General features: G+C 32.5%; 5 protein-coding genes and 1 long non-coding RNA gene across 6 annotated transcripts; 1 reads left to right on the top strand and 5 right to left on the bottom strand.

The window, feature by feature from the left end:
• Nucleotides 1-932: 932 nt before the first annotated feature.
• Nucleotides 933-2843, bottom strand: LOC139087822 (fatty acid hydroxylase domain-containing protein 2-like). The gene is made up of 4 exons (XM_070636743.1): nt 2592-2843; nt 1937-2007; nt 1464-1877; nt 933-1407 (listed from the first exon to the last, which is right to left on the bottom strand). The coding sequence occupies exons 1-4, from the start codon at nt 2669-2671 to the stop codon at nt 1034-1036; spliced, it is 939 nt and encodes a 312-aa protein (XP_070492844.1). The 5' UTR covers nt 2672-2843; the 3' UTR covers nt 933-1033.
• A 1310-nt stretch (nt 2844-4153) lies between these two features.
• LOC139087845 (uncharacterized) lies at nt 4154-5347 on the bottom strand. Its single transcript, XR_011544172.1, has 3 exons — nt 4956-5347; nt 4446-4897; nt 4154-4372 (listed from the first exon to the last, which is right to left on the bottom strand). It is a non-coding gene; the product is annotated as an uncharacterized lncRNA (long non-coding RNA).
• A 174-nt stretch (nt 5348-5521) lies between these two features.
• On the bottom strand, nt 5522-8861 carry LOC139087870 (fatty acid hydroxylase domain-containing protein 2-like). Its single transcript, XM_070636822.1, has 7 exons — nt 8491-8861; nt 7923-8374; nt 7198-7754; nt 6997-7067; nt 6046-6462; nt 5827-5985; nt 5522-5768 (listed from the first exon to the last, which is right to left on the bottom strand). The coding sequence occupies exons 3-7, from the start codon at nt 7290-7292 to the stop codon at nt 5551-5553; spliced, it is 960 nt and encodes a 319-aa protein (XP_070492923.1). The 5' UTR covers nt 7293-7754; nt 7923-8374; nt 8491-8861; the 3' UTR covers nt 5522-5550.
• A 555-nt stretch (nt 8862-9416) lies between these two features.
• LOC139087778 (fatty acid hydroxylase domain-containing protein 2-like) lies at nt 9417-10945 on the bottom strand. Its single transcript, XM_070636683.1, has 3 exons — nt 10580-10945; nt 10070-10521; nt 9417-10009 (listed from the first exon to the last, which is right to left on the bottom strand). The coding sequence occupies exons 1-3, from the start codon at nt 10901-10903 to the stop codon at nt 9919-9921; spliced, it is 867 nt and encodes a 288-aa protein (XP_070492784.1). The 5' UTR covers nt 10904-10945; the 3' UTR covers nt 9417-9918.
• A 1035-nt stretch (nt 10946-11980) lies between these two features.
• On the top strand, nt 11981-13552 carry LOC139087747 (tyrosine aminotransferase-like). Its single transcript, XM_070636648.1, has 4 exons — nt 11981-12185; nt 12249-12638; nt 12699-13084; nt 13142-13552. Exons 1-4 carry the CDS (start codon nt 12038-12040, stop codon nt 13436-13438), a joined length of 1221 nt encoding a protein of 406 aa, XP_070492749.1. The 5' UTR covers nt 11981-12037; the 3' UTR covers nt 13439-13552.
• Nucleotides 13477-14506, bottom strand: sicily (NADH dehydrogenase (ubiquinone) complex I, assembly factor 6 homolog sicily). The gene is made up of 2 exons (XM_070636649.1): nt 14376-14506; nt 13477-14314 (listed from the first exon to the last, which is right to left on the bottom strand). The coding sequence occupies exons 1-2, from the start codon at nt 14495-14497 to the stop codon at nt 13504-13506; spliced, it is 933 nt and encodes a 310-aa protein (XP_070492750.1). The 5' UTR covers nt 14498-14506; the 3' UTR covers nt 13477-13503.
• Between the last annotated feature and the right edge of the window lie 983 nt (nt 14507-15489).

The raw sequence follows: 15489 nt of genomic DNA, 5'->3' as shown, positions 1-15489 counted from the left end.
AGGTTAGGGTCCATTTTCGAATCATACATAGTGAAAACGCGGCTCACAGTTTTCCTTTGTAGACTACTAGCAATTAAGTCATCAAAATAATCGAACAGTTCTGATTCTCTTATAAATGTATTTCTACTAAATGCAGACGTCTGGCGCACCCTCACAGTTAAGCAATTATTTCTCGCGAATCGCTCTAGTACAGCTCTGGATCTCAATATTCAGCTATAACAGCAACAAACTTCTCAAATATACTTAAAAGTATTTGATACTTTTACAACCCCTATTTCAGTTATTTGGTAGAACTTTTTAGTCATGATTTTAGTGATCGGTTCAACCAATATATATATATATGTGGTCATGCAGACAAACTTCGCCCCAAAATCGCCCCAAACAAAACTAACACCATCACATTTTTCCATTGTTCTCCGTGTAAAATACTAATGATGGTGTTAGTAAATTTCAAAAATTTAACGGTCACTTTTTCATATGACCACATATATATATATTGGTTCAACTAAGTCTAAAGCTCTTGATATTTTCAAATTCATAAAAGCAATCGTTGCTTCAAAAATTAGACAGCCGTTAAAAAATTGTCAGTTATTTGATATTAAATGCATCAATTTGTTACGTAAAATAATGACTTATTAATGAGCCTTTAACTAATCACATGAGTTCATGCACATTTGCATTTATGACTGATCAAATTAGTCATTACAGATGATTCAGTCGGTATGTTTTGAATTAAGACGCTTGTATTATTATTAAACGTATCATAACAATAACTTTATCTTGACTTTTCAGCTTCATATTAAGTGTACATGAAAGGAATTCCTTTATTGTACGTGTGCTGAAACAAAAACAAAACTCTATCTGAAGGGTTTAAAATTCCCCGATAAGCCACAAACATTTCGAATACAAATAAATCCATTCTGTAATAAAAGTCGTGGTTGGTAACGATAACATTTTTTATTCAGACTAGTCATATAATAAAAATCACAAATTTCATAGCCAATCCTTTACATCTACCTATCCCCAAAAGAATCTACTTTTCCTTCTTTTTAATAGGATCAGGATAAAGTTCACTGGCTGACTTAAGAGTAAAAAGTGTTCGATGCCTTAAATATTGAACTGATTGATCGAATTTCTGACAATTGCCATGCAATGCATCTAAAAATCCAGATGCTCCATAGCACTCGTTGAATTTCAAATGATGCCAGTCATGGAATTCAGGACTATGGAGGAATGGCAGATGATAACCTGAGTGATCACCCAAAGTTGAAATGGATGTGACAGTCATTATCACCCATGCGGTTGATTCAGGTGCATTTAAGAGGGCAATACCCAAAGCTACAGGAAAAATGTTGCTGAAGAAATGTTCAATTGGATGTGCGTAGACGGCCATAACAGATACGGGTGCTGTTGAGGAAGAAGTCAGGTAATTTTCAGTAAGGTCTTACATGGCATTGACTTACCAGTCCATTCATGATGCTTCTTATGAATCCATTTATAAAATTGTTTCAAATGAAGGAACCGATGTGAGTAATAAAATGCAACTTCGTAGATGAATTGGTACATTATCAAGTCAAACATCAACTTAAAGAATGTCGGGGTTTCTCGAAGTGGCGCTCGTCCAATTTTCTCTTCAAGCGTAATCATGAAGTGAGATATAATTAAATTTAAGACGAGCTGATTGAATAGAACTGTTCCGCAAGCAGGAATGAATTTCTTCATATTAAGAGGAACATGTGCTTCCGGTTGTGTCTTGTATTTTCTAAAGAACTTTGGTTTATTTGTGATATCCATAAGGATGAATAAAATTCCAACAATCCAGTAAAGACCAGTCGTATAGATAAGTCTTACAAATACTTTAAATCTATAGTTGTCGTCTGATATAAAGGAATTAAATAAATATTCACATAAACATAAAGCCATAATGAACACGCACCTGAAATGTCAACAATTCGGTTCCATGTGTTTGACCAAAAATTCTCAGTTCCAGTAAATGTTTCGACAATTCTGTGTACGATAAAACAAATAATTGTGGATCAATTAGCGTGATTACTATAATTAATTCCGTTCTTCTTTGTTTTGTTATTACTATTCGGGGACCATCCATTTATGGTATTTCGCAAGGGCAAAACGCGGGCATGGGTATGGCGTCAGATGTATGTAATGAGTAATGATGCTTTTATCAAAAATTGTCTAGTATCAAGTCATTGGAATTCTCCAAACAAAAATACATTTCAGTACATGCATCACTTGTGTAAATCAAATTATTGCAACAAATGTATCGCTCTTCTGTATTTTATTAATACCAAAATTATTTTTAATTTTCACAAAAACATTCAGCAGACCGGCAACAAAGTTTTTCTGTGAAAACATCAGCAATACGAAGTCTATACGTTTTTAGAATTATGTTTATTTATTTAAAATTATCTTTTTTTTTGACATCTCATGGTCATCAATTTATTATGGTTTTTCCTGCTTTAACTCATAGCAACATAACTCGAACCACATTGGCATAGAACATATCCAGTAAAACCGGAATCACTTCACTTATTTCTTTACTGCATATATTTTTTATACAACTTATTTCATACCTAGTAATGCCATAGATTAAAGCAATCCAATAAAGCAGAGGATTAACACCCCATCGCAATCCTTTATTTTTAACTTCCATCTTTATTCATTGAACTAACTCCAACAAATGAACGAGCAACGCTGAATTCAGTTAAAGTACTTCACAAAAAATTATCTTTCTTCAATTCCTTATCAGCTGTACACAAATCCAAGCTCAAAAGGTTTTTTCAGTTTTTTGTTTTGATAATGAAAAATTTGCTTGATCGCAGATGTTTAAAGTACGACTTGTGTTTTAGCTACTACGAGTACAAATGAGAATGGAAATCGATTTGAGTTTATACTCAGAGAGTTACTCTCTGTTTTATGGATGAGAAAATTAAGGTTAATGATCAGTTCATGAAAATGTATAAACAAAGAAGAACTACAGTGAGTAATATTTTAATATGCTCATATTCAGTTCGTGACGAGTTTGAAAACTAGAAATATGAGATTTGAGTTTCGCTCTATGCCTAAAGATAAACCTTTATCTATTTTAAAACATTTAAAATTAGTTAAGTTTACTTAAAAATGTCATTAAGAACTTAAAATGCATAAAAGCTTCTAACTCAATATTTTCAAACATAAAAGCTTTCACATCTACATGCTGTTTTGGTTTTTCGCAGTTTGGAGAGATTCACGATCAAAATGACTAAAAGTTGATCATCAAGTTTCACACATAAAATTTACGTCATTTGATTTTCTCTTCCGAAATCGTTTGCATAAATTACATCCCATCCGCAAATTTCAATGTTAAAAAACAAGATTCGATATCATAAAACTGAATGTTTTGATTTTTTTGCAGATATTTCATGACAAGCAGTTCAGTTTCACTATATCAATGAACTTGAAAACATTTGCATACCTTCTGAAAAACTGCTTTGATTGTGTAATTCCAGCAGCATTTGCTATCACAAATTAACAAGTTTAGAGCAGTCCGTCAAAATTTGTAATAACATGACCCGAATGTCGTGTGCGGTTTTGTCCAAAGCTTATCATCATGGTGTGCCGCAAAAATCAAAAGATGTCCACCACTGGATTAGAGTATAATAAAGAATATCACTGCAACAAATGATTCATGCATGATGGTTGAATGTGCTATTAACTGGATTTTTAGCTTACAAGAAAGGAAATTACAAACTTCAGCATTGGTCTCGAACTTTCTTTGTGATTCTTTGTTTTATTGGTCAAACGACTTTCTGACTGCTAATTTGCGTTTCATATCAAGAACCTGTTTTTTGCTGAAAATGTTTGCGAATTTTCGTTCTCAAAACATCATAAAAATATATCAGCCACGTTTTATTACTGCTAAAAATATTCAAATTAAGTTATAAGTAAGAAACCTCATCAGAAGCTATCAATTACTGCGTTGTCACAATTATTGTCGAAAATGTTTGGGGGTGGTTCTAGTTAAGTTCAGTTAAGTTTTGCATGTAAAATATTAAAAATATCATAAGACGACGGACAAACTGCTTTTTTGTAAATAATCACAAATTACGCTGAAGGAGATGTTTGCGAATTTCAAAACTGATCAAACACGTTTAAGTATTTGGTTTCCTGTTTTTATTTTTCTTAACTCGATAAAATGAACAATTTTCTAGAAGATTTTCTCGAAGACTAACTTTTAGATGATGATTCAATATAAGCTACTGGAACTAATGAAAACACTGTTCTGTTGTATTCATATCTTTTGGATTTAACAAAATGGCCATAAGTTCCATGTATTTGGTCTAGAATTCCATAGACGGAAAAGTTGACATTATATCTGTAATAAAAAACGGAACTTGTCACGTTTGATCACTTTTAACAAAACCAGCACTTCTCTCAGGGATACTCACTTTAGATGATGATAATCATGAATCTCGGAACTATGCATAAGAGGTAGATGAAAGCCACTGTGATCATTCAAAGTTGTGACAATTACCATTGCACTCCATAACAAGCTTGTAGCTACGTGTGGCTTCATGAATCTAAATCCAATGACTACAGGTAATATATTGCTGAACAAATGCTCAATAACTCCACAATATTGTCCTGCTATAGCAATTGGTGTGATGAACTCATGATGCTGTTTATGCAAATGATAAAACCATCTGTGATGGAGTAATCGATGACTATAATAGAAGAATATTTCCTGACAGTAGCTGAATATAAGGACATCTCTCATGACAATAAGGACACTTGGCATTTCTTCATCAAATGAGAGTCGAAAGAAGTTTTTATCATAACTTTCTAGAGCATAGAACAGTATATACATGCATACTTGATTCCGTAACACAACTCTTACTACCTGAAAACAGGATAAATATTTTATATGTCTTCCGGAACTAACAATTATATTTACGGACTTTATAAAAATTTTCTTTCTGTCCAACTTCACTTTGTCTCGACTGGATCTTGTAATTTTCCAATGTTTTTGGTGCTTTAAACTTTTCCATTGCAAACAATAAAAGTCCTAAGGACCAATATAACACAAAAGTGAACGTATTTGCGAACCATATTATATAAAATGACGGGTCTGCTCCAAAATGGTCTCTTATGGTACCATAAACTAATTGACAGATACTGTCAATTTGGAACAACTCTTGTAAATATTTAAACCCTCCATACACTATCGGGATGTATAAAATTAATGGATTAATATAGGAAAGAAGCTTGTCAAGCTTATGCATTTTTGTAAAACACTATATTAAATTTGAGGTGTTTGTTCCGATTTCTTTAAGAGTTGAAATAAAACTAACATTTTTTAGACGTCCTTACGCGAACGACAATTTTTGCGAATTTGATTTCGAAACCTGTTAGATGCATAAATCTCCAAAACTGAATTGTTGAGCTTTTAGAGAAAAAGTCTCATTTAAATTAATGCGAGAGAGATTTTGCGAATTTTCAACCTTCCCATAAAGAGTGTCAATGGTTGCTAAATAAGAGATTAAGTTTAAAACTTTATTTATTCTTTTTGTTGATTAAATTATCAGGATATAATTCATTTGCTGATTTGAATGTTAGAAGTGTTCTGTGTCGTGCCTTCTGAATTGACTCTTCAAATTTAGTGCATGTTCCGTGAAATTTGTCAAGAAATCCTGATGCTCCAAAGTTTTCAACAAACTTTAAATGATGATAATCATGGAATTGAGGACTATGGAGAAATGGTAAGTGATATCCTGGGAAATACATTTAAAATTCAGTTATAATCCTTGAAGTAAATATGACTCAATAAACCTGAGTGATCTCCAAGAGTTGTTATGATTGCTACACCATAAACCATCCATGTTGACGCCAATGTATATCTGAAGAGATAATTGCCAAGCATAATCGGAATTAGATTACCAAAAATATGCTCAATCGGATGACAATAACCAGCCATCAATGCAACAGGAGCTGTAACAAAGTAGTTAGTTACACCAGGATTGTTTTAGGCAATAGACGCTCATGACTCACCAGTCCATTCGTGATGCATCTTATGAATATATTTATACAAATTCTTGTGGTGAAGTAAGCGATGCGTATAGTAAAATGCAACCTCATAAATGAAGCCGAAGCTAACAACGTCAAAAAGTAAGCGGAAGAAGCTAGGTGTTGTACGAATAGTTCCACCCATCATTGTTTCTCCCATTCTATACACAATGAGTGATGCTATGACGCCGATTACTAGTTGATTGATGAAAACCTGCACCATGGCATTCCAAAACTTTTTCATGTCCAATGGCTGATGTGTCTCTGGTTGAGTCTTAAATTTTCTGAAGAAAGCTGGCTTGTTTGTTATGTCCATTAGGACATAAAGAGTTCCAAATCCGAAATAAACTGAGTTAATAAATATAGTGGTGTAAAAGAGCTTGAACTTGAACTCATCATCACCTATAAATTAAGGAATAATTCTTTAATTGACTTGGAATTGACAATTTTTGATCGCAACGCAGTAATAAAGTTTTAATGACCCCCAACAAATTTCCAATCTATCCGAATTCCCACACATGAAATTCTTATCTATGGAGTACGTCATGTCTTTATCATTAAAAACAAAGCAATTCCTTAAAAGCTTAAATGACATTAAAAGATATCAAGACATTCTTTTGCTGCTAACATGTGGTATAGACAACTGTTTCAACGATGATTACCATAATGTTGCTCATATTCTCTCAACTTTAAAAGATCATTTAGATTCATACGATTCGATCACTTTGTTAATGCTTAACATAAACATTGTTAGGGCAGTCTCACATAGGAGCGATTTTCGATACTCAATATTAATTTCTCGAATTTACTCATTTACGCTCTTGAATGAGTTTACGCTCGAAACTCAATTGAGACTTAATTTATTCAGATGTGTTTTTTTTTCTTTGTTTGTGAATTGCTCATCTTGATAAAGTTAATAAAATATCAAGTACTTACCCAAAACATCAATCATATAGTTCCATGAATTTGACCAAAAATTACTCGTACCAGTGAGATATTCAATTATTCTATAAAAGTGACGACAATTTATTAGTTGACATTTTACCTTAATTATAAGCCTTAACCTAATACAATTTAAGCACGTGCAATAAATTCTAATAATACAAAATTAACTAATCACCGCTACAATATTCTCACCGGGTCGTGACATAAATTAATATAATCCAATACACAAGTGGATTCACATCCAATTCAAAATATTTTTTTGGTTTCTTTTCTTCTTTCACTGACATCTTGCCTGTTCAAAGCTTGGATGTGAATTGATAAGAGTTTATAATAATAGGTACGGAAACAAAAACAAGCCACACTCAGACAAAAATTCCATTTCTCAGAGAGATTATGAAGATTAAAATGTGTGGTTGATAAAAGTACACAAAGACTTGCTTAATATACTTTTTAAGTAATTTTTTGGAAAGTATGCGTGAATTTAAAGTAAATTTTAATTGATTTCTTAATCTTATTGTAAGGTTGATTCAGGTTGAATATTTATAAATGTATTTTGCACATTTTACCGCTGTCCTGCATGTCTAAAGTCCAAATAAATATAATTTTAATCAGTCAACTCTTAATCGTCTTTTAAAGGCGATAAAGAAAACAAAGTTCGGTGATTTTTAAAGCTTTTTGACTTTTCAAAGTGTCCGTAAGTTCCATGTAGTTTGTCCAGGAATCCGTATACTGAATAATTAACATTAAATCTGGAAATATTAAAATCAACTAATTAGTGTAAGCTATAAAACTGTACATATATTATTAAAGTAAGTACAGCTGTTGCTTAATTTTAATAAATTTGCATACAATTATCGAAACAATGTTTTACATTGCATTTAATTGATCAATTTTGCGTGGCAATTTAAGATACTTACTTCAAATGATGATAATCATGCAATCTAGAACTATGCATTAAAGGTAGATGATATCCTGAGTGGTCACTTAATGTTGTTACTATGACAATTGTTACCCATAGATAAGTAGTTGTTGTATGAGCACCCACAAATCTGAAGCCTATAACTACCGGAATTAAATTACTAAAAATATGCTCTATAACCCCACAATACTCTGCAGCTATTGCTATTGGAGCTGTGAATTCATGATGTTGCTTATGAAGTTGATAGAACTTTTTGTGATGAAGTAACCGATGTGAGTAATAAAAGAATATTTCTTGACTAAAGAAACAGACAAGAAGATCACGCATTGTGACTAAGAAAGACGGAACCTCTGGAGCTATTGATATGCCTAAAAAGTTGTCGTCAATTTTGTAAAGAATTACCGCCAAAACAAGCGCAAGTACTTGATTACGGAAAACATCTCTAAAAACCTGTAATTGAAAAATTCAACTATTAATATTCATGAGAACTGATATATTCGGTCAACATGAGTCAGGAACCTGCTTGTGAATTTTGTGTATTAATTTTTTTATTAGCAGTTACTCACTTTAATCAACTTCTCGTTATTTTCAGTTTCATTTGTATTTGCTTGTATTTTGTAGTTATCAAGAACTTTTGGCCTTTTCGTCCGTTCCATATAAATTAGAATGAATCCCAATGACCAATATAGAATCGTAGTGTAAATATTCAAGCCCCATATGATGTAAATAATTTTATCATCACCAAAAGTCTCTCTAGCTCTATCCCACAGCAACTGCCATACACTTCCAGTGTTGAAAGCAAATTCATAGACCTTGCTGATTCCATAAATGACAGAATAGTAGAAGAAAAATGGGTTAATATAGGACAGAACCCTCTCAAACTTCTGCATTTTTGGTTTTCACTCAATTTTATTTGCGACAATGTGAATCCTTTCAGAACTCAAACTGAACTGATTTTAAATGTGTGTGACTGACGAGATATGAATTAATCAGAGAGAAATGTAGAATACAGCACACATTTTAAATGCCTTTGTGTGCAAAAGTAAAAATAAATTGTTCAGAATCGCTTACAAGTATTTGATGGATTTTTTTTTCTAAACTGAAGGATAAGATATGACTTCTGATTGCGGTTTTTAATGGAATTCAAAAATAAGGTGTCGATGCAAATGAAAAATGATATATCAGGGGAAGCTTCTCAAATGCAGAAAATTTTAACGGCGAAATCTAGAGGAAAGGTGCCCGAACCAAAATTAGAGATTCATTTTTTAGGAGTTGTGGGTTTGAAAAATCCTCAAAGTATGAATCCTCAAAAAACCCTACCAAATTGAAGTAATTTTCTGAAAAGATTGAAATTTTGACCCATAAATCCCCATGAATACGCCCCTTTTCGAATATATTCACATAAAGCCATAAAATATTGACCCGTAAAACCTCCTGAACACGCCCCTAATGGAAATAATTCTGATTAAGTCATAAAATAAAAGATTCTAGATTTTGAGGTTAAAATTATTTATTTTAATTGTTCATCACGTTACCTTACAATCTCTAATAAAATGTCAAATATCTTTATTGCATCCACCTGAATCGTTTCAGCATTCTAAATCCGCAAAATCTCATTTATTAACACCAAATTGAAGTCGTCCGAATGGCGAAAATATAAAATGGCTGCCAAATTTACACGTAACTAAAGCTGCTAAACTTTGACGGATTCCATTTGATGTTAATAAAAGAGGTTGTCGTGGCGGGGCATTCTTAATTTGTGTCGGTCGGGACAGCTTAAAGGAATCAATTTTCGGTCTTTTGACTGTTAACACCGTTGATTATCACATCATAACTTATAATTTATCAATAAATTTTAATTAAAAGAACTAAGAGGTAAACAAAATCAGTCTCTTATCAACTAATTAAAAGGAATCAATTAATCAAAAAATGCATAAGAATTTTAAGCGCTAATTTGATTTCCTGATGTCAATGACAAAAAGGTCAATAAAATCTCAAGAATCGTCTTTTTTCTTGTTTGGAATTTCCTCATAGTATGTTCCATTCAGCTGACTTAAAAGTTTACTGGCAAAGTTGACATTGAATCTGTAAAGGATGATTATGCATTAATCCGTCATAAATTTTAAATTTCTCTTCTTTACTCACTTGGCATGATGATGCATATGAACTTCAGGACTATGGAAATGAAGCAAATTGTATCCGGAGTGGTCAATTAAGGTTGTAATGATTACACTGGTCCAGAACAAGAGTGCTGTAGTATAATGACTTCCCAACATCTTCAATCCAACAACAACAGGGAATAAATTGCATACAAAATGCTCGACAACGCCACAATATTCAGCAGTTATGGAAGCTGGAGATGTGAACTCGTGATGCTTCTTGTGTAGCCAATAGAATTTTTTATGATGAAGTGTTCGATGGAAGTAATAGAACAATATTTCTTGGACAAGTATACATAACATGCAATCACGCATTGTTATGTAAAAAGTTGGAACCTCCGGCGTAATTGTCAGTCCAAGAGAATTTTTGTCAAATTTACTTAGAAGAACAGACACAACAAAGGCAAGTAATTGATTCCGTAAAACATCTCGTATGACCTATAAATTTGGAGATTGTAACAGTTTCAAGAGAGTCTTTAAAGTGTTAATCACTTACTTTATAGTAATTGTTGCCTTGCTCTATCTCGCTAGGTTTTGTTCGAATTTGGTAACTCTTAATATTTTTTGGTATTTCTAATTTTTCCATTGCTATAATTGCAAGTCCAAAGATCCAATAAATAACAATCGTATAAATGTTCATGAACCAAACAGTGTACACTTCTATGTCATCACCGAGAGTTCCTCGAATTTTGTCCCAAACAAGTTGCCAAATACTCTCAACTCCTATAATTGGCGCTAAGAATACACTCACATAGTATATGATAACATAATAGCAATGAACTGGATTGACATAAGCCAAAATTGGCTTTAAGTTCTGCATTTTTCGATACTCTTCCCTTCGAATGCTCAAAGTCGACTGAATCTTTTTTGAGAAGAAAATACAAATGTGAGTAAATGCGTAATTGAATCTAAAATAATACTAGTACATACATACTTACTTCTCTCTATTCTCAAATAAAATGGGCTGCATAAGCATTAGGCTCAAATTATTATAATTGTAAGGTGATACAAACAAGATAAATCTTGTCAAAAAACGGATACCTTAAATTTAACATCTTAACGGAGCAACTTTCACTTGTAAAGTTTCCCACTGTCTGATAAACAAGAAATTTCACTTCTTAAAGTATGAATCAACGATCAAAAGAGAGAATAATGCGAGAGGAAGTGAAATATTCTCTTGTGTGCGTTTGTAAATATTTTCAATTTTTTTAAAAAACATACCATGCTATTTTTAGACCCCCTTGACTTTTTATCAGAATATTTCTATAATCCAGAAATTATTGAAAGTTAATGGGGGCTGTTCGATTGTTAGGTAACGCTCAATGAAAATGTTGAAGATCTTGTTACGGATGGAGTAGGGGAAAAAGGAGGGGGAGGGGCTAGGTTCTACTAGTCGATTTTTCCCGTTACTTAATACGTGAGAGGCCCCATAGTTAGTTCCAAAGTAAATGTCTATTGAACCAAACAAAGGCATTAATCAAACACGTCATTCAAATTTCACCTTCCCGAACAGAAAAGGAGCATGATCAATTATATCTAATTGAGTATAATTATGACCACGCCCATTTCGGTAAGAATCCTCATTGTCTGTTAGGTTTTACAATTGTATGTTTGACCATGAAATCATACGGCAACCGGCAATTTGACATTGAATAATGCACAACATATGCGTATAGTTTGATATTTTTGTTTCATAAAACCTCTTATCGAATGGAAGAACTTTGTCCAAAATTAGTAGAAGGGAGTTTGATGCACACAATTGTTGACATGGAAAGACATCAATAGAAGGAAATATGAAACTTGAGAGTACAATCGGAGTATTTACATACATATTGTTATCTCAATTGAGCATATTTAGAATTAAAGCACTTAATTTGATGAGATGGCTTATCATTATCAATGAGTAGTTTCAAGCTGAATTTCATTCTGTGTAGACACGTTTGCTCGGAACAAGATGGCCCGGAATTTTGGAAAAATTAAAATTTCAGATTATGCAAGATTAAGCATTAATCCACTCAGAAAAATTACACAGGAACAGAAAATTGAGCCAAATCCAGCTAAAAGATCAATTACACTCCAGTTAGGTGACCCAACAATTTTCGGTAAGAGAGGGCAAAGATTAATCTCATAAAATTTTAAAGTCTCTCTTCCCAATTTTATTTAAGGAAACTTCCCTCCACCTGTTGCTCTTATTAGTGCTCTCAGTAATGCTGTCGTACATGACAAATTTCCATACAATATAAGTTTTGGTAAATTTGAAGCTCGTAAGGCTGTTGCCGAATATTCTAAACATCAAGGAGATGTTTCACCTGATGACGTCATTTTGTCAAGTGGATGTTCTCATGCTTTGGAAATGACTGTGTTGACACTTGTTCAGCCTGGTGAAAATGTTTTGATACCGAGACCAAGCTATAATTACAAAACATGGATCGATGGAATGAAAATTGAAACTAAAGCTTATAATTTAGATCCTGAAAAGCAATGGGACATTGACTTAGTTCATATGGAAAGTTTGATTGATGATAAGACTCGTGCGATCATCATCAATAATCCAGGTAACATTTGGAATCAATTTTTGTATGACTTGTGACTATTTTTGAGATTAACAATTTTAGGAAATCCATGTGGAAATTGCTTCAGCAAAGAACATATTCTCGAGTTAATTGAACTTGCAGAACGCCATCAATTGCCAATAGTTGCTGATGAGATTTATGAGCATTTCGTTTTTCCTGGAACTGAATTTCATCCAATAAGTTCTCTGTCAAAGAATGTGCCAGTTATTACATGTTCAGGACTATCAAAAAGATTTTTAGTTCCTGGAATTCGAATGGGATGGATTATAGTGCACGATAGGAATGGTGCATTGGAAGAGGTTAAACAAGGATTGAGAAATGTAAGTGCACGTATTTTGGGACCTAACTCTACTGTCCAATATGCACTTCCTGATATTTTACAAAACACTCCACAAAGATTTTTCGTTAACAAAATGATGAAGATTTCTGTAAGTACTAGAATTATCTTATATATCCTTTATTCTTAAAATATATCCTCATTTCAGTACAACGCTGATCTTGCATACGGATTATTGAGTCAAATTCCTGGTCTTAAACCTATTAAACCAAGAGGTTCAATGTACATGATGATCCAAATTGAATTGGATAAATTCCCAGAATTTCAATCGTGCCTTGAATTCACTCAACAACTAATCAGAGAGCAGAGTGTACTGGTATTTCCAGGACATCCCTGTTTTAACTATCCAGGATTCATGCGAATTGTTTTGACTGTAACTGATGGAATGATAAAGGAATCATGCAAACGTTTAAAGGAATTTTGTGAGGCTCATGCTAAATTGTAAAGGTTTGAGTCGAATAAATCGAATCCAAATTTCTAATGACGGTATGACAATTTTTATTAAAATGATCACAGACCTCTTAATTTATTCCAATAAAGTACAAGTGGAAGTAAACTATCCCTTCTTGCTAAGGTTTTGTCAGTAAGATTAAAATTAACTCTTTGAAGTTTTTCAAGGAATCGTTTTGTGGATATCGAAGGCAGGAATGCCATTTTACCTTCTTTTGGAACTTTTGGTATTAATTTAACAGATTTTTCGAGGTGCTGATTTGCTAACGTAGCAATATCAAATACAACATCTTCAACTGCTTTATCATTAGCTTTACTTCTGAAAAATCGTTCTTGTGAAATTCCATGTCTAATGAGTAACTCCTGTGGAATTGGCAGATGTTGATGAGTTTTTTGGTGATAAACTGACCTTAATAAATTTGATATTCCTTGAGCCTTTCCGAGATGTGATGCTGCATGATCAGCATTGACATTTTTACAATTAAGAGTTTCTAGTATTAAATAATTCATTGAACTAACGGTATCTTCAGCATACTGTTCCATTTGCTTCATGCTAACAAAGTTTAAATTTGCAATTTTTCTTGCATTAACTAATCGCTCGAAATATCGTTTGGTCATTTTGGAATCCTTCAAAACAAGTCCTAATTCCTCAACAACTGGATGTTTTGGTAGTGTTGAACTTTTCTTGTCGAATAATTTTGTTACAGCATCTTCCCAAAATTTTAATCGCATTAATGCTATTTTGTTATCTGAAACGATTGTTGGTATCCTCGCTAGCTCTACATTGAATGCTCTCAATGCAAATGCGTTTCTTCTTGATATATCATCTTTAATCAGGAGTGTGCAGAGGAAATTTTCATAATCAAATTTTCTAAAAATAACAAAATATTAATTCATAAAATTTCAATGAAATTATTGCTTGATTCACTTACTTAACACTACTTGCACAATATAAAGCATTAGATATTTCAGGTTTAGGATTTGATGATGCTAATCTCTTGATTGAAACTAGGCAATTTGATGATAAACTATTTCTTAAAATTGTTTTCAACATTTTGGACAATGTTTTGATCAATGTTTTATCCAATGTTTACATTTATTTTAATTGAAGCCAACTTCAGGCTAATTGAGAAAACTAATTTTTTCAAATTTATTTATTTCTACCGTTATTCCATCTTTTTTCTGGAAGCTGTGGACCATTTGGGATTGAATTTAAAGGTTGCGATTATAGTACTACACTCTTTAAATAAATATCAAGACATTTTATTAAAAACTCTTCGACAAAATAAAAAAAAATACTTTAAACACGCATACACTTACAAAAACCTCACAAACACAATCACACATACTTTGGAAAAAAGTAATCAGCAGCATTAATCAGAACTGCAAGCACGTTGCAAACCATATAGATTGTTAATCACTATAATATTCTGCATATTTTTGGATTAAGCGAATCTAGTTTATTTTAACCTTCAATAAAAGCAATAGATATCCAATATAAAATTTGCAAAGTCACTAGCTACTTAATTCAATGGCTCTATAATTAAATTGAATGATTTATGATATTTCTTAGTAACTACACTTCATTATCTGCTGCATCCACAAAAGGATTTCTATCCTCGAATGAAATTTTCGGCACAAATCCATTGTCTTTATCCGCAACATATTCAACTCTCATAATTCGACCAGTTGGCATCAAATAGGTATAAAATCCTTTAATTTCTTGATTTTCATTTTGTTCTTCTTCCTTCTCGATATAAAGTTCTTTTTCTTCATCCTTTACTACATATTTATAATGGTATGGCTGTGGTTCACCAGTTGTTTCCTCTGCATTTTCGTTTTGAGCACTCACGTGGCACGTGAAAATAATTAAAACTAACGAAATAAGCAACAATTTCATACTGAATAATTCACTAACAAGTTTGTAACTAAAATAAATTCCAAAATCTTCAACACATTAGATTTTATATAAAAAATTTGGTTCCCACGAGTGATTTTAATCAGATTTTGGAGATTAATTCAACAATTGCATATAGTAAAGAGATA

Source organism: Chironomus tepperi, unplaced genomic scaffold (genome assembly GCF_022539635.2).
Source record: "Chironomus tepperi strain 1889 unplaced genomic scaffold, CSIRO-AGI_Ctep_v1 contig_137, whole genome shotgun sequence".
In the NCBI taxonomy this organism is placed as follows: domain Eukaryota; kingdom Metazoa; phylum Arthropoda; class Insecta; order Diptera; family Chironomidae; genus Chironomus; species Chironomus tepperi.
This window is presented reverse-complemented; position numbering and strand designations above follow the sequence as displayed.